The sequence below is a fragment of the Fukomys damarensis genome, unplaced genomic scaffold (assembly GCF_012274545.1).
Source record: "Fukomys damarensis isolate Sample0158 unplaced genomic scaffold, DMR_v1.0_HiC HiC_scaffold_28, whole genome shotgun sequence".
In the NCBI taxonomy this organism is placed as follows: domain Eukaryota; kingdom Metazoa; phylum Chordata; class Mammalia; order Rodentia; family Bathyergidae; genus Fukomys; species Fukomys damarensis.
Window position 1 is genome coordinate 37448729 of NW_022900940.1, and position 22496 is coordinate 37471224.

A 22496-nucleotide genomic window follows, 5' to 3' on the forward strand; every position below is an offset into this window, starting at 1 on the left:
ATTGGGGGGTGTTCACGGGTACGGATGGTATGGAATGCTGAATGCAGGCCTTCCTGTCTCTCCTGTGCCATTAAATCTGACTTTCATAAAGGGTGGTGCTCTAATTGTTGTCTCCTGCACTAATTTTGGTGGTGGAATTCAAACGCCGCGTAGGGTCCCTTTATGTGCGCCTGCCAAAGTGAATCTGCTCCCATTTTTCTCGTTAATAGGTGAGGAAGATGCGCTGTCACGCTTAACTGAACACCACTCTGCTTTTGATGAAGCAGATGAGATAGGCTGGATTCCTCTGCACAAGGCCGCAGTACAACTGAATAAGAACATTTTAGAAATAACCATGAAAGGTAACCTTTTTCTCTTCTTGATGCTTCCAGAAATAAATTTTTAAATTTCTGTATTTCAATGTGTCATATGAATCTATTTCAGCTTCCAAACCCAGTGTGTGGGAGCAAACTACCCACAATGGCGAAACACCACTGTTTTTGGCTGTCAGCAACTGCCTCTTAGAAAATGTCAGTTTTCTTCTTATCAATGGCTGCAACCCGAATACTAAGAATTATGAAGGCAGTTCTCCTCTTCTTACAGGTAAACAAACACTTTGTTTCTGAAGAAGAGTCTGTGCCTCTGAGTCTCCTCCACGCCCACAGATTTCAAAGGCAGCTTTTTGGACGGTTGTCACACTGTCACTTTGGTCCCACATAACCAGACACGGGAACCTGACCCTCGAGCAGCTTTCTATAGATTGGCCTGTGAGGGGGCCTGATGCACTCTCTGTCCAAGTAAGCAGCTCATTCTGCACGGTACCTTCATAGAACTGGTCCATTCTGGGGTAAGACATCTAAGTGGGGGAGCAGAGTCGTGGTGCATGGGTGAAGGGCAGACAGCTGAAGTGGAAGGATTGGTTGAAAACTACTTAGAAGCAACCACTTAGCTCAGTGCTTCCACCACCTGCACCAAAAAAAATGAAAAAGAGAAAAGCCGTAGAACACTGCTTAAAAGTGATTTCAGATATCATCCTGGTTTGTCTCATGATGGTCCAAGGCTTGTGTTTGTAGAAAAAAACACCAAGCAGAAGCGCTTTCCCTCAGAAAGCTGCTCATAAGCTATAAAGTACTTTGTAGTATGGTGCTGTACAGTGAAAAGTATTCTGGAGTGGATCTAACCTTTCTAAACATGCATTTCCTTATCTACAGGATAGGGATAATACTATTTATCTTGTGTGTGTGTGTGTGTGTGTGTGTGTGTGTGTGTGTGTGTGAGAGAGAGATACGTAAATAAAACATTAAGCTATGAAGCTGTCACAATGATGATGATGGAAAGACCTGGTTTTTCTCTCAACTTCTATCAGGAAGGTCAAATGATTCTATTTCCATGGTACTTTCTCAGACTTCAGTGTATCAGTGTGCAAAGTGAATTTTTTTTCAGCTTTAATTGAGTTTATTGGTACATTTTAGGGATACAGTACAGTTACATTCATTGTTGGGATCTTGTACCTCTACATGACAAGTCTTGATTCTCATTTTTCCCCTTACCCCTGCCCTCCCTTCACCCCCTCCTCCCCTCCCCATCTACAAACACTTTATTTTCATCTTTTCATTATCTCACATTTTGTTTCTTTTCCCTTATTACCCTTCCCCTACCCATCCCACCTTCCCTACACCTTTAGCTCCTTTCTTTTCATTTCTAAATGACAGTAATCTTATTAGGATCTTATGTATTATTGCAGATTATTCACACCAGGGAAACTATTCGGTATTTTTTTTTTTTTAATACCAGGGATTGAATTCAGGTCCTTGTGATTGTGAGGCAGGTGGTGGAAGCACTGAGCTAAATCCCTGGCCCTGCAAAGTGAATCTTGAGCAGTGACAGCATGTACCGTCTTCTCAGGTTTTTTATAGCTTGGGTATTTGGTGTGTCTGAGTTGTTTTGTTTTAAACTAAAGAATCATGTTCTTAATAAGCCTTAAGGGGCTTTCTGTACATTTTGGAATATAGGTAAAAAACATTTTGTTTTTTCTGTGGGCTCAGCCACTCACCAAACATGCATAAATTATCTTTTAGTCATTCTAAAATTTACTGTTCTGTTGCTCTTTTGGTTTTTCTTCTTTTCAAGCAGTTATAAGCATGGTACTGAATATTTAAGTTCTCACTTTCTTGAGAAAATAAAGATGACTAAGTGAAAATTTTAGTTTCAACCATGTAAGAAACCAACAGACAATAATTGGTCATGGATTACCAAAAACCAAGAAATAAAGCATTATTTAATCATGCCTTATTTTACAATGTCTTTCCTAAACACGAATTCTGAGGTATAAGGTGGGAGAGATCAAGAGGCCTGCGGGACACTAGCTAATATGACATCCTAGCTACTGACCATAACGCCTACGTTACTTCTGATCTCCCAGCTGTGGTACGTGACTCCTATGACACGGCCACCCTGCTGATCAGACATGGAGCCAACGTCAACCTGCAATGTGCCAGTGGGAGGACAGCTCTCCACGAAGCAGCCAAGCTGGGCAGAAAGGACATGGTGAAGCTTATGCTGGGTGCTGGGGCACACCCAGACCCTCGGAGCTCCTATGGATTCACTCCTCTTGCTCTTGCTGCCCAAAATGGACACACCAAGATCATGGAACTATTATTGCAGAAAGGCAAGATTTTCTATATGGTCAGCACACCACCAGGGGTAATGTAATCAAGTATTCTCCTCTTGATGGAAAGCTTCAAAATAATAGAAGTTAACATTTTACCTAAGACCAATATAAATGTTTATAAAATGGTGTGTTCGTGCTGGTTACTGAAAAGCCTAAAATATAAATTGAATTTATTGGGTATGAAATTAACTCCCCACATATTAATAGGATGAAAGTGACTTTTTACTTAATATTCTTTCACCATGCTGATTTAAAATAAAAAAAAAAAAAACTTTTTAGAGGGCTGGGGATTTAGCTCAGTGGTTCTGCTTCCTGCCTTGCAAGCACAAGGACCTCAGTTCAATCCCTGGTACAATTCCAACAGGCAGTATTAACCTTATTTTGCACTTGAGAAGGTAGAGATGGTACTAGTTACAGGACTTCTGAGACACATGCCCTCCCCTGCTGCCTGCTGCCCTCCCTGTAGCTGTGGGCATTTTAGACCCTGTTTAAATTGGAGGGGATCCTTGGTTCAGAAAACTATTGTCATTTGTTTTGAGACCTCCATTGTCAGCATTGTCAGAAAAAGCAATGTAATATCCACAGCTTTTTTTCAAAGAAGCAAACTTTTACCAAAATTTTATAAAGTCCCAATGTTGGAATCTTCCTCATCCTCCTATGTCTGGCTTTATTTCTTTAACAATACAGAATCCTATGCTTCAGTATTCTAGACAGGAGGTTCTCTTTTATCTAAGAACAACCTGACCCCTTGTAGACATCTAAATCTCTCCTATCATATAGGGGGTGTTAGTTTCCAGTTAATGTCTGTAAGATATGTCAAATGAGTTGTATTAAGAAATGTCTAAAATTATAGGTGAGGGCCGGGGATTTAGCTCAGTGGTTCCGGTGCCTGCCTCACAAGCACAAGGACCCGAGTTTGATCCCCAGTACCAAAAAAAAAATTATAGGAAAAATAGTAAAACACTGAACCTTTTATTTTCAAGGAGAGAATGGTTTGGGGGCTGAACCAAAAGAATTTATATTGCACTATATCCCAGCCCGTTTTTAATTTTTATTTTGAGATGGAGTCTTCACTAAGTCACTCAGACTTAGCCTGCATCTGTGATCCTACCTCAGGCTCCAAGTTGCTGGTATAAGCATATGGCACCATGCCCAACTTACACGGGCACTCATTATCTGCACTATTCACAGAATACTTAATGGACACGTGCTATAATTCACCTTTTTAGTTGTCAGCAGCTACTAACTTTAAAAACAATTACAAACGGTATCGTACCATCAAAACTCTCTTATAGAACAAGTTAAAACACAACAAATGCCATTCACGCCAAAACAGCATCACTGGCAGATGGCATGTTAAGGTAATTCAGTTTGTTAGTACTGTCTTATACGAATGCATGTTATGAGTCAAACAGGCTTTTGTAGGCTGGTCTAGAAACAAAGCCATCTTTTATTTTAAAAAGAAAAAAAATTTGTATTGGAATTTTCAAGTTCCAAACAATTTATAAAAGCTGAAAGCCCACCTACTATACCTATAGAAACTGCTGGCATCCTTTTTTTCAACTACTTTTTAAGTCTGAGAGCAGGAGGGACATATTTTACTTTTGATTCTTAATGCTTTGCTAGTGTAGCTGCTCAATAACTCCTTTTTGGTGGTGGTGACAGATTTTTTTAAAATTGTGTAATACAGTGGAAAATAATTTTTACATAATGAGACTCTTTCTCTTCAGGTGCTGATGCTCACAGTCAGGCCTCTGATTCTTCTTCCATCTTGCTTGAAGCTGCTAGAGGAGGAAATCCAGATTCTGTGACTCTCTTGCTGAAGTATGGAGCTGATGCCAACATCCCCAAGATATCAGGCCACCTGCCCATTCATGTGGCAGCTGACAGAGGCCACTTATTGTAAGTTCAATTACATACTGTAAATAGAAATACGAATAGCTTTTGGGGCAACAGCTTCTAGAAACTTTATACTTTCTCTGATTCAACAATCTACATCCTTTTTGAAGAAACTCACAATAAACTAGGAAGAAGTAAGGCCAGGTATCCTCTGTAGCCACTGAAGACAAAACTTTTATTATCAGGTCCTTAGGCTATATAGGAAGCATTGGGTCTCAAATGACTTCAGTTTTTAACCTAGATAGTAGTTCCATTCTATTTTACTTGGAATCTGAATTTCTAGAGGAAGGAAATAGTTGTTAGGGGTGGATTTCAAAATACTAATATCATCCTGTTAATATAAAAGGATCATTAAAAAAAGTTAACTCTGAACCTTAACAAAAACTTCTGAAATTCTTTTGCAGAGCTCTAAAGATGTTAGTTCCAGTTACAGATCTTGCTGCCATTAAGCAAAGTGGAATCAGTCCAGTTCACTGTGCAGCGGCAGGAGCACACCCTCAATGCCTGGAACTTCTTATCCAGGCTGGATTTGATGTGAATTTCATGCTAGATCAGAGAATTCGTAAACACTATGATGACCAAAGGAAGTCAGCTTTGTATTTCGCTGTATCAAATGGTGACCTCTCTTCAGTTAAACTGCTTCTGAATGCTGGAGCTCTTCCTAATCAAGACCCTGTTAACTGCCTGCAGATAGCTCTAAGGATGGGCAATTATGAGCTGATAAGTCTTCTGCTGAGGCATGGGGCCAATGTCAACTACTTCTGCAGAGTAAACCCTTTGCATTTCCCATCAGCACTGCAATACACACTGAAAGATGAAGTCATGCTCAGGATGCTGTTGAATTATGGGTACGACACAGAGAGATGTTTTGATTGTCCTCATGGGGACAAAGTTCATCATCTCTATGCTTATGAAGGCTGGACATCTACAGTTATTAAAGATACTATGGTAAGCCCATAGTATTGGCTATATTACCTTCACAGTCATTAATAGTGTTGGAACCATAGCAAGATTCAAACCAGTCTTCAGAAGCTCATGGTTGGAAAGGCTAATACAAAGACTTGTATCATATAAACATGGTAAATGCAAGGATAGACAGATATACACGATATACAAACAATTCAGACGAAAAGTGACTTAACCTAGAAAATAAGAGTTTCACAAATGAAGCAACACCTAAGCAAAGGTGGTGGGGTTTTTTTTGTTTGTTTGTTGTTTTTGGTATTGGGGATCAAACTCAGGACCTTATACATGCCAGGTAAGTGCTGTACTGTTGAGCTACATCCCCGGCCCACCTAAGAAGTTTTAAACAGTGAATGAAAAAAAGAAAAGAACAAATGCCATCTCATAATCCAATTATACTTTGTGAGATAACCAGCTAAATTTCTAGGTTCTTGATACCCATATCCCTAGGTTTGTAGCTCTTTTAGTCTTAACATTTGAGTAAATGGTCTTTGTTCACTTTTCTAATGAAAAAAGAATCACAATGGTTGACCCTACCCCTCCTTTTAAAAGCATTCTTTTTTTCTCACACTAGTCCCCTAATTTTCCCTTTCCTACTTGGTCACTCATTTTCCCCAACTTGAATTTTCCTCCTGCCACTCTTCAGGACTTATTTCAAGGCTCATCTCCCCAAGAAGGCCCTTCCTTTCCTTCCTCAATCATTTTCATCAAGTGGATCATTTGTTTTATAGCATTTATCATTTTCCAAAATTATCACTTTACTATTTTAATGATTTGTCATACATAAACATGAACATAAGCTACTGTTCATCATTTTTCTTAGCTTTCAGGTCTGTACTTAGCAAAAACTACATGCTCAGTAAATACTTGAATTCTTAACATTTTTAAAAGAAATGTGATAGTGAATTGGAGAAAAGCACTTTGAATCAATTCTGAAAAGTGAAAGGCAAAATATTTCTAGACTATTATGATTTCCTACCGTTAGGTGATTAATACAGGGCTTACTTTCTACATCATCAACCTGGCACTGCTGGTATCTAGGCATATGTTTATCACCTGGTACTATTTCCTAGTTGGTTCATACAGTATTATTTGAATACTTGTTGGGGGATCTTGTCAAAGAGCATGTAAATTTTTTCAAGGCATAAATATCCCTTGTGTATCTGGGTAGGATTTTTTTCAAAACAAAAATAAGCTGGGCATGGTGGTGCATGCCTGTAATCCCAGCACTCAGGAGGCTGAGGCAGGAGCATTGCTGTGAGTTTGAGACCAGCCTGGGATACATAGTGAGTTCCAGGTCAGTCTCGAAGACATAGTGAGACCCTGTCTCAAAATACAAAACAAAAATAAAAGCTTTAACAAGATAGCAGCAGGCACTGCAGCACACCTATAGTCCAGCTACCTGGCAGGTTGAGGTGGGACTGCTTGAGCCCACAAATGAGACCAGCCAGGAATTTGGCTCAGTGGTTCTGCTGGCTGCCTCACAAGCGCAAGGGCCAGAGTTCCATCCCTGGTACCACCAAAAAAAAAAAAAAAAAAAAAAAAAAAAAAAAGTGAGACCAGCTTGGACAATACAGTGAGACTGCCTCAAAAACAAACAAGTGGCTCTTTCCTCTCACTTAAACAGACTTATGATGGATGAAAACTGAGATCCACATTCCAGCTAGCAGGAAGGCAAGCAGGAAGAAGCACCACACATCTTGCTCTTTAAGGGTACTGGGAGTTGCTCAGACTTGCATTTATCTCATTGGCTAGCATGTAGTCAGGTGACCAAACCTGGGTGTAAGTAAAGCTGGAAAGGTACTTTCTTACAGACTGGTGAGCAACTAAAGGTTTTTACAGATATTATGTAACAAATCTGTCATACATTCATTACACCTTATGTGGTCCTGAAGACAGCAGTAAACATTTTCCAAATGTTAGGCCTAGAGACCAGATGACAAACTCAAGACCTTGGCTCTTGAGCTTAGGTGTAGTGTTCTTTTGATTGCTAGGCTAATTCAGGGAACAGTGAAGGTGAACCTTTTAGATTTTAGAGCCTTTGATGATGGCAGGCAGCTGGCTATGGCATGTGTGCGATAGGCTTGCCACCACTGTCACAGACATGGAATGCTTTTGATTTCCTGATTTTCCCCCCTCAGTTCTGTGAAGTAATAACTTTGTCATGGCTGCAACATCTTTCTGGAAAGGTTGTTCGAGTGATGCTTGATTACGTTGATCAAGTTCGGATCTGCTCAAAATTGAAAGCTGTGCTCCAAAATCAGGGGATCTGGTCAGAAATACATTTTATCTTAAGTAAGTATCTTTCTTATAGGAAACTCTTACAAAATACTAATTGTAGGCCTAACTTATTTTATAAAACCCTCTTCTGGTTAAAAGCCTAACCTACAGAAATTAGAAAGACAATATTTCTAAAAAACAAAAAGTTAGTTCATAACTTAATTTGTAATTTTTTTTTAATACTGAGGATCAAACTTGGGACCTTGTGCTTGCAGGGCAGGCGGTGGAACCACTGAGCTAAATCCCCAGCCCTAATTTGTAATTATCATTTTCTAGTAGATAAAAATCTGAGACGTACTTATTATATGGGCAAGTAACGCATTTTTTTTTCTGTCCATTTAACTATAACATGACTATAAAGCAATGCTACAGAAACAGGAATTAAAAATTATGAGATGATGGGCCAGGGATTTAGCTCAGTGGTTCGGTGGACTGCCTTGCAAGTGCAAGGACCTGAGTTCAATCCCCGGTACAAAAAAAAAAAAACAATATGAAATGACAATAAAAACAGGGATGAGAAAAGCAGACCCAATTGAACTGAAGAACTTGTGCTTGCCATGCAAGTGCTGTACCACTGAGCTAAATCTCCAGTCCAAGCAAATCTAAATTTGTGGAAGGTAACAAAAGATCCTCCTCTAAACCAAATTTTTCCAAAGTAGCACCTAAGGAAAATAATCTTTCATCTCTTATCCCCCTGGGTGATCTTCACTTTTTAGCCTGCCTGTGAGCGACAGGACTGGACACTGAACAGAAACTTAAGGACTTTGTGTCTCATAGACCAGAAACACAATTGATAGTCTTTGGACTCCCAAGTTGATGCGACTGAATCCAAATTTACACAAAGGTTTGCAATGAAAACTGATCCTCTCAAGCAGTAACAGTAAATACAAACCTTGGTGGTGTAAATATCAAATATATTTGCTAACTAAACCCTAAGATCACTAAGAAATGTAGCAGTTCTTTTTCCTTTTGAATAATGTGCCTATTCCTTTCATTTTAGCAAACCCTCGCTCCTTAACACATCTATGCCGCCTAAAGATCCGGAAATGTATGGGACGTTTACGTTTGCGCTGCCCTGTTTTCATGTCATTTCTTCCATTGCCCAATCGTCTGAAAGCGTACATCCTTTACAGAGAGTATGACCTTTATGGACAAGGAATTTTTACAGGATCCTGGTAATCAAACGATTATAGAGGAAAAGGTATGTAATTCTGTAGTTGCTTTTAAAATTTGACTTGTTACATATGATTCATATTTTTTGCTTTATCAGCAACTAAAATATCAATGCAGCATACACTCTTTAAAAGTAACTCTGAACACAACCTCTCAAAATATAAGTGGCTAGAATTCTAAAGGCAGTATAACAAAGAAAACTGTAAGTGGTGCAAGGTGTGGTGTCACACACCTGTAATCCCAGCATTTGGGAGGCAAGGCTGAGGAAGGTGAATTGCCATGAGTTCAAGGCCCGCTTCCACTACATGGCAAAACCCTGTCTCAAAACACACACACACACACACACACACACACACACACACACACACACACACACACTCCAACTAGTAAAAAAATTTCAATTAACTGAATAAAACATACCATTTCTAATTTTGTATTGATCTTATATTAACTATATATCCAGTTTCGTGTTCAGAATAATAGATGTCATTTCTGATGATTCAGGGTAAATCTTAACAGTAATCTTTGTTACACAGAACATACATGTATCAGTGATTGGATTGTACATATATTACCCATTATATGATGGGAAGTTAGCTGTCGATGTGCTAAAATCCCAGGCCAGCTTTGAGTCCAACATTGCTACTTTGTAGTCAAGTACAGAGATGACATAATCTAGTTAATCCAGATAGAAAATTTAATTGAAATTTCCTTATTAAGGGAAACCATATCCTTTCCTGGTTATGACTTACCATTTATCAGTTAATGTGATCACTGGAATGGAAATTAAGTGTTTTCAAATAAATGATGGGCTTATGGTTCCTATACTGAACCTAGCCTGGTCCTGGACAAGGGATTGGGGGCGGGGCTGCTGATATCAGAAGACAAGGTTTAAATTTGTTTTTCTATATAGTCTGTACTGTATTGCAGAATGTTAATTTATTATTTTTTGTTTTTGTTTTTTGAGGCAAGGTCTCACTATGTAGTTGAGACTGACCTGGAACTCACTATGTAGCCCAGGCTGGCCTCGAACTCACAGAGATCCTCCTGCCTCAGCCTCCCAAGTGCTGGGATTACAGGCATGTGCTACCACACTTGGCCCAGAATGTTAGTTTAATGATTATATCTATGTATTCTAAGCTGTATGTTAAGTTTCTATATGTAGAAAGTAAAGACAGAAACTGAGGTAAATGTTCTCGCAGCCACAGCTATGTCACGCACAGCAACAGTGACACCAGAGGTGAGTGATACAGTCTTGTTTCTACCATAGCTTAAGTCAGCTCTATCTGGTGTTCATATTCAGTCTTAACAGAATAGTTCTATTAGTACAGACTTAAAAGAATTTCTTAGAGCTGGGGATTTAGCTCAGCGGTTCGGTGGCCTGCCTCGCAAGTGCAAGGACCCAAGTTCGATCCCTGGTACCAAAAAAAAAAAAAAAAAAGAAACAAAAAGAATCTCTTAGAATTTTTCCATTTAAAAAATTGCAAAATTAGGTGGCATAAAGTTTTTATTTTTTTAAGTCAAATTGTGTGCTTATAAAGAAGTGGTAGGTTATTTGTATATGTCAATATACAGATACATTTAGGATATACATGCAATTAGAATTACATAATTCTAAATTTAATTTCATCTATTCTTCCCTCAACCTTCTAAGAGTGTATACACAATTTTTATAAAATTTAATATAGCTGGGTATTTAGCTCAGGGGTTCCGCCACCTGCCTTGCAAGTGCAAGGTCCCGTGTTCAATCCCTGGTACCAAAAAAAAAAAAAAAAAAAAATCGGTATATAATAGAATGCAAACTTCCAACAGAACTTTATAAGTGCTCCAATAAACTACAAAGGGTACAAAGGGTGTGTGTATGTATTACTAAGACCACCAGTCTAACCTACTCAAGCTGTAGCACACAATAACTTTGTGCCTTTAGAAGGATTTCTGTGAGTAGAACTTAACAGCAAGAATACATCATCTTAACATAGCTTCCTTCGGTAATTACTGAAGTCTCTTTCTCTTTGAAGAAAAAAATGTTGAACAATTAGTTTACTTTTGTAACAAACGTTGCCCAATAAATGACACTTTTTTTTTCACTTCAGCTGCTGTTGAATTGCAGTGAGGTTAAATGTGTAATTATAGTGTTATAACACTTTTAAAACATCATTCGAAATAACTTGGAAAAATAAACTTCAGAGTGGATATCAAATATGTCATACAAAAAGGACTGTACAAAAATCATGGACTTTATTATACATTAAAAAATCTTCTAACAAGGTATTTCCTGAAGACTTGTCAGCAAACATTTTGACAAAATGAAAAAATAAATTCTCTGCCCACATGTATATCATGATCACATAAAGATGAGTTCTTCAAATCCAATTCTAACGGGAAACATCGCATGACTTTTAATTGCACTCTGCATAACAATATCAGTGAAGTAAGAATTATCCAATTCATTTAAATTACAATATCACCCATATACAAAGCAATTTTGCACATTGGTTATAGTTTAATCCCCAGTATTAACTGAAGTGAATTACTTATGAGAACAGAAATTGGTTAAAAAGTACAGTAAGGTTCCAGTTTCAAGCCTTTATGTAATTAATGTAGAATAAAAATCTCATGAAACAGTTAACCAAATTTGTTAAAAATAAAATGAAGAGGTTGCTGTAACTGGTATGTTTAAATATTTAAAGTACAATCCAAACACTAGGAGGCTGTTATCAAAACAACATTAATGTTTTCATTTTATTCAGGTGGTAGGTTTTACAATATACTAACTCTTAAGGTTTGTCAGCACTTATAATAAGATTCAAATTTTAAATACTGTGGCTCCTATATATAATCAAAATTAACTGATGCCTTTACCATACAAGATTGTTACTTTATGTACATTCTACTGTCTTTTTCCCAGAAAAAATAGAAATAATTTTATCCCTCCTCAATTCTTTTGAAATTAAACATAATCATTACAGATATGGCAAAAACTAGACAGTTTAGGGACTCTGTTCTATAGTTGAGCTTTAGTGCCCAGTAAGTTTTCAAAATTCTAAAAGGATGCAGGAATAACTGATTTCCTATTTATAGAATGTTAACCACAGTTACAAAAGTACTGTTCGTATATGTAGCAGAATGCATAGCAAAATTAAGTGGGCTTAATTTCTGCCCTTAAAAAAAAAAAGCAGTTTTGTTGATTTCTAAAAATCATTAAGTGTAAGTTTTGAGTCAGAGAAAAGATATCCCTAAAATCTAATACAATCATCAACAAAGTATCCCAGGTAGAAGGGATTTCACAAGAGAATACAACAGTACAAGATCAGCTTTTACACTAGGAAGAAAGCCATAAGTAACCTTCTATAAACAAAAGGGAGAGCTTATTAAAATTGATGCTTACATATCTGCATATCTTACTATTGTTCATATAGTTTAATAGTACTAGAAGAGAAATTGAACCATCTGAAATTGTTGAATCTACTCATAACTTCTATTTGACATTGGAATGCATTTTAGATTGAGCCAAGGACTTGGATGTATGAGAACTCCTATGAAACCTGACTTAAACCGTCTAGCATCCCCAGGGTGCAAGGATCCTTAACTCCAGCCAGTACTTTGACCCAGAATGCTAAAAAGGACACCACTCTTTTACCATGCAAAGCACCAGCCAACTAAAACCACCTCTTAATGATGACCACCTTGCTTGTGGAGCAACAACTTACATAAAGAAAACACTTAATAGGCCAGGGATTTAGCTCAGTGGTTCCGCCACCTGCCTTGCAAGCTCAAGGACCCACGTTCAATCCCCGGTACCAAAAAAATAAGAAAGAAAAGACTAGATGAAAAAGAAATATTACCAATCTGAAAACAGTCTTAAAAGCAAGACTTGCTGTGACTCATCAAGTACTTACCACAGAAGCAATTTCAACTTCAACAGAAGGAATGACACACTATTGTGGAAGCAACCCGTTAGTAAGCACAAAATGAACTTTAATCAGAGTATTCCATATACTTCTACATGTGTACTACATGTTCAATAACATAAGCCTTCGAAGAGTATTAAATAATCATTATGCCCATTTGGCACACAGGTAAAAAGAATATATGATTCTGTGTGTAATTATCTATTCCATTCCTACAAAAACAGTACATATAGTGTGAAAACAGCTGTTACATTTTAAGAACTAAAAGAGATGCCACTCCTAATTCAGAACCAAAACTATGTATCAAAGAACAAAACGATTTTCCCTTATGAAATTAGCCTAATGAATTGTAGATGTTTATGTAAAATATTTTACTCGATTTCATGTGGAAACTTTTTCATGTGGAAACATGAGCATAATTTCTATCAACTATGTGTAAAATCTGAGTAAAGAAAAAGCAATAAGATCTTGACATAGAAGATAAGCAGCAGAGAGGTGTCATTTTAACCTTAGCACAAGGCTAAAATCTTTCCTTGGTCAACTTCTGTACTATACCAGTCATTCAATTCCTTTTCAGTCTTTCAGGAATTACACCTTTTATTCATTTGAAAAGTAGAAGTATTTACAATAATTAGTGCAAATTATCTTATGCTCATAAATTAGTTATTTGCTTTTTGGATATGTTATTTTTGGATATAAAGTGGTGATTCAGTACTTTATCAAAATGTGGGATTATGAAAATATTGGGAATATCAGTCTGAAATTTAAAAGATTACATTTTCTAAACTAAACTGGGAATTTCACTTTAAGTAGTAACATAATTATTATAGAACTTTTGAAACATCATTTGATTAGCAATAAAAATTATTTCACACAATGCAGAAAATACAATGTATTATCCCGTAACAATAATTTTACATGTAATCTAAAGTGTATTTGCATAACAAAAACTCTTTTAACGAATTCCAAATCTTCTTTTAACCCATTACTGCTCTGCAGCAATAACTGAAGTCCCAACCTGAGAACTAAGAATATGGTAATATAATGCCAAGACCTGTATCAATCTTGAACTGAAGACACTTAAGCTTCTTTCCTCCTGGCATCAGACGCAATATAGCAGAGAAATATGAGTAAGCCCAGAAAGTGCCCAGAACCTACAGTACCATCTGCCACAACTGGAAACCTTACATCTAAAATCTGTCCCAATGGCTTTATACAAATTCTATTGCACATTTAACGTTGTTAAATCATTTGCAAACTTGTAGAAAGGGTTTCAAACTTATTCAACTGAATGCTTCCCCACTATAAGCAAAATGTTCTTAATGAGGAGGGAACTAGCCCAGAAAGTGCCCAGAACCTACAGTACCATCTGCCACAACTGGAAACCTTACATCTAAAATCTGTCCCAATGGCTTTATACAAATTCTATTGCACATTTAACGTTGTTAAATCATTTGCAAACTTGTAGAAAGGGTTTCAAACTTATTCAACTGAATGCTTCCCCACTATAAGCAAAATGTTCCTAATGAAAGGAGGGAACACATCCATGAATATCTGAATCTGCAGAATAAATTATCTCTTATAGGCATGGCCAATACAATGCAAAATTTAAAAACTGGCAATTTAAGGAAAAGAAAGAGCAAAGCTACTAACTCCTTAGCAATGTATTCAGGGAAATAAGCAGTTATGTGAAATTTAATGTTAATGCATATTATATTATTTTTAAGAAAAAAGTCAATGTAAACCTAAGTCATAAAATTCAACCTTTTTTTTTAAATCAACCTTATTTTTTTTAATGAACCTAAAACAAGTAAATATAAATTTTATGTTATTTTCAACATAGTTGTTACCTTGTGCCATTTCACCAAAGAAACTGTCAATTCCAAGGGGAGGGGGAAAACACTCAAAAAGTAAAGATAAGTTTATGCTTCTGACTCTCTCTTCTTTCCTTCTTCTCCCAAATCACTCTCTTCTGACTGGCTACTGCTAAGGACGACAAACTGCCCTTCACTACTGGCTTGGTTTGGTCTACTGGAAGCAGCTATCAACCGACTTTGTTCTTCCAAGTCCTAGTGTGAAAGACAAAAAAGGAACAAAGTTCTTTTTTGCACACCCAAACAGAAAACAGTACAGTTAAATTACATACTTGAGAACCACTTCAATCTGTCAGGACCACTTCAATCTGTCAAAAATATGTACATATAATTTTAGCAATTTGATGAAAAAAAAGGCTTTTTGTCCAACCAATGCAACTCCAAAAAATATTTTGGTACCACTGTAGAAATCTTGTAAGAGCTAACATTCAAACTAAAATCTTGCTAGTCTTTCTGTTTTTCTTTTTTGTGGCCTCCAAATAAATTCAGGCTGTCTTTATCTGTCACTAAACACTACATAAGTAATCTCTCTCCCAGTAAAAACTTCCTAACAGATCACTCCACACCTCGTTACTTCCTCTTCTCTGGACCACTTCTTCATCCTCGTCCAGTTCGTCTTGCTAAAGCAAGGTCACCTGCTCTGTTAAGCCTACTGAGAAGTCTGACTTTAATGTCAACTTTGCCATTTCCCCTTTCTTTGTCCACACATCCAACCCACAACTGACTCTCACTGATCTACTCACTAGGTATCCATCTCTTCTGTTCTAAACCTACTGTCAATGCCACAGCTTATAACAGGCTTTTACAATCTCATAGATCACTTAATCAAGATTCGCTCTGAAAATTAAAGTTATCCTTTTGTGGATTTGTTTCCAAGCACTGAAAAAATTATCCTTTTGGAATGGACAATAAATTGACATTCCTGGGAGTATTATAGACAAACAGATAAATACAGTATTCCCCTTACAAAGCAATATGGCTTTCAGCAATGGCAATTAAATCCATAAACCTCTCAAAAGAACTGCTTTGACAAAGAGAATCCTTACTGGAATATGAAAGTTCTGGTATGTTTGTTTAATAGCAAATCACATTGTACATTACAAGTCAGTATAGCTATTGTGCAAACCCAGGAGAATTCAGATGTTACCCTTTCCTGCTATGCTATCAATCATCTGGCTATAAAGTAGGTGAGTAAGGAGATACAGACCTTTATCTGGGAATTCAAATGTGAAAGTCACAGTACTAAATTTAAGTCTTCACAAACACCACATAGAGGAAGATCATGACATTTGGACTGCATACCTTTTCAATCTGTCTTTGTTTACTGAGTTCTTTCTGTTGCTTCTCTTTTACTCTCTCTATTTCTTTTTGTTTTTCAGATGCCCTACGATCCTAAAGACAGATGAATAAAACTAATGAATTAAATATAAAATAACTAAGTTTTTGACATCTTGATTAGTAGGGCCCTTATAGCTTTTCAATCTTTTCAAAAATATTTATACACAAGAAAGCACAACATTATCACCCTTTGGCAGATATATTTCCAGATTCTAAATGCTGTATCAGCAACAGCACCCACTGTTAACCTTATAATCATTTTATTTACTTGTTAACATTTAAAAAGTTGTATCATACTACTTTGGTTAACATTTTAAAAAAATAAGCATCTCTTGGATTCTTACCAGCTCAGCATGCAAAGCTATCTGTTTTGCCAGTCCAACAGAATCACAAATCTAAAAAGTGAAAAAAATATGAAAATTTCAGTTCTCACATAAAAGCAAAAATCTCAAGTAGCTAAATGACTGATACTTCTAAGTAGCTAAGTGATTCATGCCTATTTGTAATTCAGAGTAATACAATGCTTCAAATAAAAGCTGACTTAAGAATTCTCTACCCTAAAATCAACACTTTCCATTTTCTTCTGAGTCTGTGGCTTCTCTACTGGCTTTCACCTCCTTCATGTACCCTACTTCTCATAGTCTCAAATTTATTACTGAGAAAAGCTCACAAAGAATAATGAAAGCAGCTGCTGATGCTGCTCTAAGCTGATGAAAACTGAAAATGTCTCATTTTTTTGGAAGAAAGGGGTCTGTTGACTCAGAAGACCTAACCCATCAGCTTGGCTCTCTTGACAGCAGCTCAAAAATCTGAGTTTTTTCAAGAAATTATTGTAAAAACTGTGACTATGATATGTATTTCACAACTAGAACATTTTGAAAAGACAGATACCTTCTCCCCTTCATTGTTTGATTCAAATATATAGCAGACTGATGACAGATTACTTTCACTTCTCCCTCCTGATGTCTGCAGTACAAATCCAAAAAGCCTCTTATTTTCCTGGTGTGTAGCATATAACACTACACAGGGCAAAGGAAACTGCCACAAAAAATACAAGAAGTAAATATGACATCTTCCAAATCATTATAGCAGCACACATTCATAACAAACTCTTAAGTTCTAAAAGTATTATAAATAAAATTTTAAAATTCAATTTTCTTAACAAATTGGTAATCTAAGAACAAATATCTTATTTTGGTTTGGATTACCAAGGAGAACAGAGGTTACTGAGTAGTGAATTCATTATGAGTTATTAACACATTTTACAAAATGAAATTCAATAACAAAAATCATCTACTTAGTAAATGATTAAATGTATCAAATTAAATAACAATAGGTAATTATAAAATAATCATGTTCACATTTAAATTTCTCTAATCAATTTCTCATAGTTAGGCTCCTTAACTATGGGGTAAACACCTAGTATTAAAACAGAGCATACCGATTCTTTTAAGGCACATGGAAAGTTCAACTGTAATTTTTGGAGATGGCCAGACATTTACCTATAATGCCCTAAAGATCAATCACAATTGATACTATCATAGCTGAACATACAGGATCAGGATTTTTATCACGTTAGAAGGTGTGTATACGCACAAAGGGACTTAAACGTTAATTATGTCAAACTCACCGTAAGCCTTGTAACTTGTGTCTGTGGATCAATTAACCTATAATAAAAATTTAAAATTTGGAAAACAAACTTTAATTAAGTTGAAATTATGTAAATATTCTTTTCCTACCAGTTTTTTTTGGGGGGGTTACTTACTTTAAACAGTCGCAAGTAACTAATAAATGTGATTCTGTCATACGAAAGATATTATGGATGGCCCGAGCAGCTAAGATTTGGCGCATTGTTTCATAAACAACATCTGGATGGTCATCTGATTTCACCTCCATGGAACCAAGGAATCGGACAATAAATAACTGATGAAGAATAGAATCTATAATAAAATAAGGTAATTATGCATTTATAAACCCATGTCTTTTCCAAAAGAATAAAACTAATTCCTTTTAGATTTTCAGTGAAAAATTCAACTTTGAAGACTACAGTGTTCAAGTTATAGGAAAATTAATGTCTCAAATTTGCATAGCAAAAAAAAAAAAAGGTTAGGGTAACATTCAACAATGTGGTTCTGGGTAAAAAGAATTCCTTGTATTATTCCTTTTTTTTTCTTTTGGTACCGGAGATTGAACTCAGGACCTTGCGCTTGCAAGGCAGGTACCTTGTATTATTCTTATAGCTTTTCTATAAGCTTGGAATTATATATTTTAAAAAGTAGCTACTGGAAAATCTAAAAAGTTAGACCTCAGGACCAGAAATGAAATATCTGCTGCTGGAAAAAGCTTACAGGATAGCTTACACTTAAGAATTTGACTATGAAGTCAGAGTACATGACATTACACAATGTGTAAATAATGCTGTCTGTTGCTTTAAGTGAACTCTAGATAGATAAAATTTTGAAGTAAAAACAATTTAAAACTGAGCACAGCAGCGAAGATATAAATGACAAATTCTTCACAGTTTACTACTGAAAAGTAGTTCTAAAATACAGAAATACTGTATATCTGTTCTACCTTCAGTTTCAGATTTTGTACTTCCTCCAGATTCTCCAAATGGATTTGTACGCCTGAAAAAAAAAAAAAAACGAATAAGTGGTCAGTTACCGTAAACCACATAATCACTGAAACTAGAGTTAAAAATCTAAGAATCATAAAACTTTGTACATGTATCTTAAAAAGAAAAGCTCAAATGTCCTATCCTGTTATGGAATAATACTGATGACCACACTACTGTGATATAACCTCTGCCCTCTCACACTAATTAATAGGCTAAACCTAGTGTTGCTGCGTTTTGGAAGTCAGAGAGGGACTGGAAGTTTGGCCACACACTGCAAATGTCATAATAAAACATCTTGCAAAAGTTGTCTAATTTAAATAAACTAATAGAGGAACATTGATTTAGCTATAAACTTAGCTGCTTGAGAAAAATATCAGCTTCTTTCAGGTTCTCTAAGTACATGTTGTCAGTTAAATATGATTTTAATATTTTCTACTTTTGTTCTACAGAACATTTGCCTAGCATATGTCCGAGGCTCTGGGTTCAATCCCAAACACTGCCAAAAAACAAAAACAAAACAAAACAAAACAAAGCTCTATTTCTCAAAGTGTAAGTAATAGTGCAAGAAGAAAAATAAAAAGACGCTACCACTCCTTAGTGTGCTTGGCTTATGGCATACTCACAATGAAGAAAAATACAATTCAAAGTAGATTTTGGAAGCAGAAAGCTACATTGTTCTAAAATAATATTAGCACTAAGATAATAGGAAATTGATCTCTTTAATATATGCCTGACATCATACAGCAAATGTTGAGCATATTTCTGTGATCAAATATAAATGATTTTTGGTAGGTCACAGCCATGAATATCCAAGTTAGTTTATCAAACGTATTAAGTCCCCAACCTACTTAATAAATAATTTGGCCCTAAGTCACATTTCCTTCATCTATAGTCAAAGAAAAAATTTAACTTCTTTTATAAAAATATTCCCTATACAAACAAAAGATGACTTATTAATTCATAGCAGTGATGTTTTAGTAACTTCCTAAACTTTTTCTAATATATTTTCTAATAAACTTATAGCACATGCATTACCCTTAAGATATTTCAAAATCTTGACTGAAAGATCAACTTTCTTCTGCAAGTGTCAGAGCAGACGTCCAAGAAGTAGACCTGATAAGCTATTCAGAATGAAGTAGTTTTGGAATTAGATTATCTTAACTTCTTTAAATGAATGAAGCAGTAGACAGAAAAAGGTGTATGATTCTTCCTCACTATTAAAATTGTTAGTTAATTAAACAAAGTACGGTGTCTTTGTTGCACATGGAATGTTAGCGATGATTCAAATGTAGAAAGAGAATCATAACCTTACAAAGCATAGCACAATGTCCCATAATGCCATTACCTACCTGCTTCCCTGGCCAGAGGCTTTTGCCTGACCAGGCTGATCTTCACACACAGGGGAAATGATGTCAAACTGTATTGGTGTGTCTGGGGCAACAAGAGAATCTAAAGAGAGGGCAGCCAAATTGGTGGACTCAGATCCTAAGGATCCTGAACTGCTAGTTCGAGCTGTTGGTGGCCGAGATGGTCTAAACACATAAACACACAAAAAAAAAAAAAAAAAAAAAAAAAATCAGAAGGCAGAGCATTTGGTTTTCTCTTTTGGAAATCATGCAATAAACTAAAAAAAGAAAACAGTGTTTTAAGCCAAGGAGAGTACAGCAAATTTTAATAAAAACACAATCCCAAATCATAGCTATTTAACAACAGATGTCTTTCTTTCCAGTTAAACTTAAAAACATAAATCACCTCCATCTAGAGATTTAATTGGAAACACTAGGGAAACTGAAATCATTTAATTAGCACCCATACTGGTAAATTTATTATTTTGAAAATACATCTTCTCTGATGTTCAATACCTGTTAGAACTAATATCAGTGCTGCTAAAATCAAAGTGCTCACTAACATTTCTAATAGCCCATATAGTTCTTTTGTTTTTGGTACTGGGGATCAAACTTGGGACCTTGCACTTGCAAGGCAGGCGGTGGCACCACTGAGCTAAATCCCGGGCCCCATATAGTTCTTTAAATAACAGTCTGTGAACTCACCCTGCGGGCCGCAGGCTCTCATGTCTTTGCTGGAAAGATGGGGAAGGAGTGACAGCTTCCAGAGCTGACTGATTTACTCGTGCAGCAGTTTCCTATTTTGATTTTGTTTTTAAAGAACACATATTAGTAATATAAGAAACCAAAAAACTGGAGTACAATTTTCTGAAATGTCATAATGCTTTTGAGTTATGCTTAAAGTACCAACTAAAGCTATTAAAGTAGCTTTATATTCTCTCTCTTTTTTTTTTTTTTGGTACCCGGGATTGACTTCGGAACCTTGTGCTTTTTTCAAGGCAGGTGGTGGCACCACTGAAGAAAGATCCCTGGCCTTCTTGTCTTTTTTAGGTACATAATTTCACATTATAAATTTAAATTTCAGCCAGGCATGGTGGCGCATGCCTCTAATCCCAGCACTTGGGAAGCTGAGGCAGGAGGACAGCTGCAAGTTCCAGGCCAGCCTGGGGTACATATAGTGAGTTCAAGGTCAGCCTGGACTACATAACAAGACCCTGTCTCAAAAATCAAAAAGTAGGGCCAGGGATTTAGCTCAGTGGTTCTGCTGCCTGCCTCCCAAGTGCAAGGACCTGAGTTTGATCCCCAGTAACAACAACAACAAAAACATATAAATAAATAAACTTATTTAAATTTCCTCTTACTTCCTGTTAATCTAGAAAAATATAATAGAAAAATAATTTTTCCTATAAACTTTTAACTACCAGATATTTTGTGTTTTTTTTAATTTAAATTGAATTTATTGGTATATTCTAGGTAGACAGTACAGTTACATTCATTACTGGGATCTTGTACCTTTACATGCCAGGTCTTTGTTCTCATTTTTTCCCCTTGTTCCCACCTTCCCTTCACCCCCTCCGCCCCTCCCCACCTTCAAATACTTTAATTCCATTTTTATATTTTCTCATATTTTTTTCCTTTTCCCTTATTCCCCCTTCCCTATCCTTCTCACTGTCCCTACACCTTTGGTCCTTTTCTTCCTATTTCACGTTGCTAATTGTCCCGGGTTGTTTTTTTGAGACAGGGTCTCACTTCATAGTTCAGTCTGGTCTTGAACTCAGTATGTAGCCTAGGCTGGCCTCAAACTCACAGCGATCCTCCTACCTCTCGAGTGCTGGAGATACAGGCATATGCCAGTGCCTACATTACCATGCCTGGCTACTGCCAGATATTCTGAACTAAGCCCTTATTACTAGCACCAAGTACAGTGCCTGGCACCATGACATTCAATACATTTGTTTAATAAAGAAATTTAGGAGTAGGAAATATTCACAAAATATAAAAGCTGTATTTTATAACTTTGCTGGTAAATTTTTCATGATTTTCCAGAATATATTTTATGCTCAAAAATATCTATACATTAATTTATAAAATGATCATTTTCAAAACTTTAAGGTTTTTCATATAAAATAATTTTAGACTTACTGTCTCAATTGTATAACAGCCAAAAAATGGCATTTTTATTAAAGATCTATTTCAATGTACACAGTTAACACTATCCCATACAACCTAAAATTGATAAATTTTGTAATTTTTTGCAATTTTAAAAAATGGTCTTTAAATTAGAAAAAAAACACAACAGTTGTACATCTCTGTCTTGGTTAGCAAAAATATCAATATAATGCCACAAACTTATTAAAATTTCCATTTTTGTTAATACAGCCATTATAATCCTAAAAACCGGAAAATACTAACAGTTTTGACAATTGGTAGGAAAGAACTATAGGT

General features: G+C 36.1%; 2 protein-coding genes across 4 annotated transcripts in view; one reads left to right on the forward strand and one right to left on the reverse strand.

The window, feature by feature from the left end:
• Positions 1-14159, forward strand: part of Dnah12 (dynein axonemal heavy chain 12) — a 245694-nt gene extending 231535 nt beyond the window's left edge. Inside the window, exons 2-9 of one of the 2 annotated variants that reach the window (XM_019205810.2) lie at positions 210-341; positions 424-582; positions 2402-2647; positions 4381-4552; positions 4954-5497; positions 7654-7807; positions 8793-8993; positions 13876-14159. In XM_019205810.2, the coding sequence (XP_019061355.1) occupies positions 210-341; positions 424-582; positions 2402-2647; positions 4381-4552; positions 4954-5497; positions 7654-7807; positions 8793-8971 (1586 nt within the window). In that variant the 3' untranslated portion in view covers positions 8972-8993; positions 13876-14159. Of the gene's footprint in view, positions 1-209; positions 342-423; positions 583-2401; positions 2683-4380; positions 4553-4953; positions 5498-7653; positions 7808-8792; positions 8994-13875 lie in introns of those variants that run through there. The other variant, XM_010612728.3, reaches the window with a different exon arrangement.
• A 61-nt stretch (positions 14160-14220) lies between these two features.
• Appl1 (adaptor protein, phosphotyrosine interacting with PH domain and leucine zipper 1) overlaps positions 14221-22496 on the reverse strand; it is a 30834-nt gene continuing 22558 nt past the window's right edge. The window contains exons 13-21 of one of the 2 annotated variants that reach the window (XM_033757010.1): positions 20757-20848; positions 20055-20237; positions 18663-18715; positions 17854-18028; positions 17719-17755; positions 16980-17126; positions 16433-16483; positions 16053-16142; positions 14221-14945 (exon numbers count right to left, since the gene is read on the reverse strand). In XM_033757010.1, the coding sequence (XP_033612901.1) occupies positions 14799-14945; positions 16053-16142; positions 16433-16483; positions 16980-17126; positions 17719-17755; positions 17854-18028; positions 18663-18715; positions 20055-20237; positions 20757-20848 (975 nt within the window). In that variant the 3' untranslated portion in view covers positions 14221-14798. The remainder of the gene's footprint in view (positions 14946-16052; positions 16143-16432; positions 16484-16979; positions 17127-17718; positions 17756-17853; positions 18029-18662; positions 18716-20054; positions 20238-20756; positions 20849-22496) is intronic. The other variant, XM_033757011.1, reaches the window with a different exon arrangement.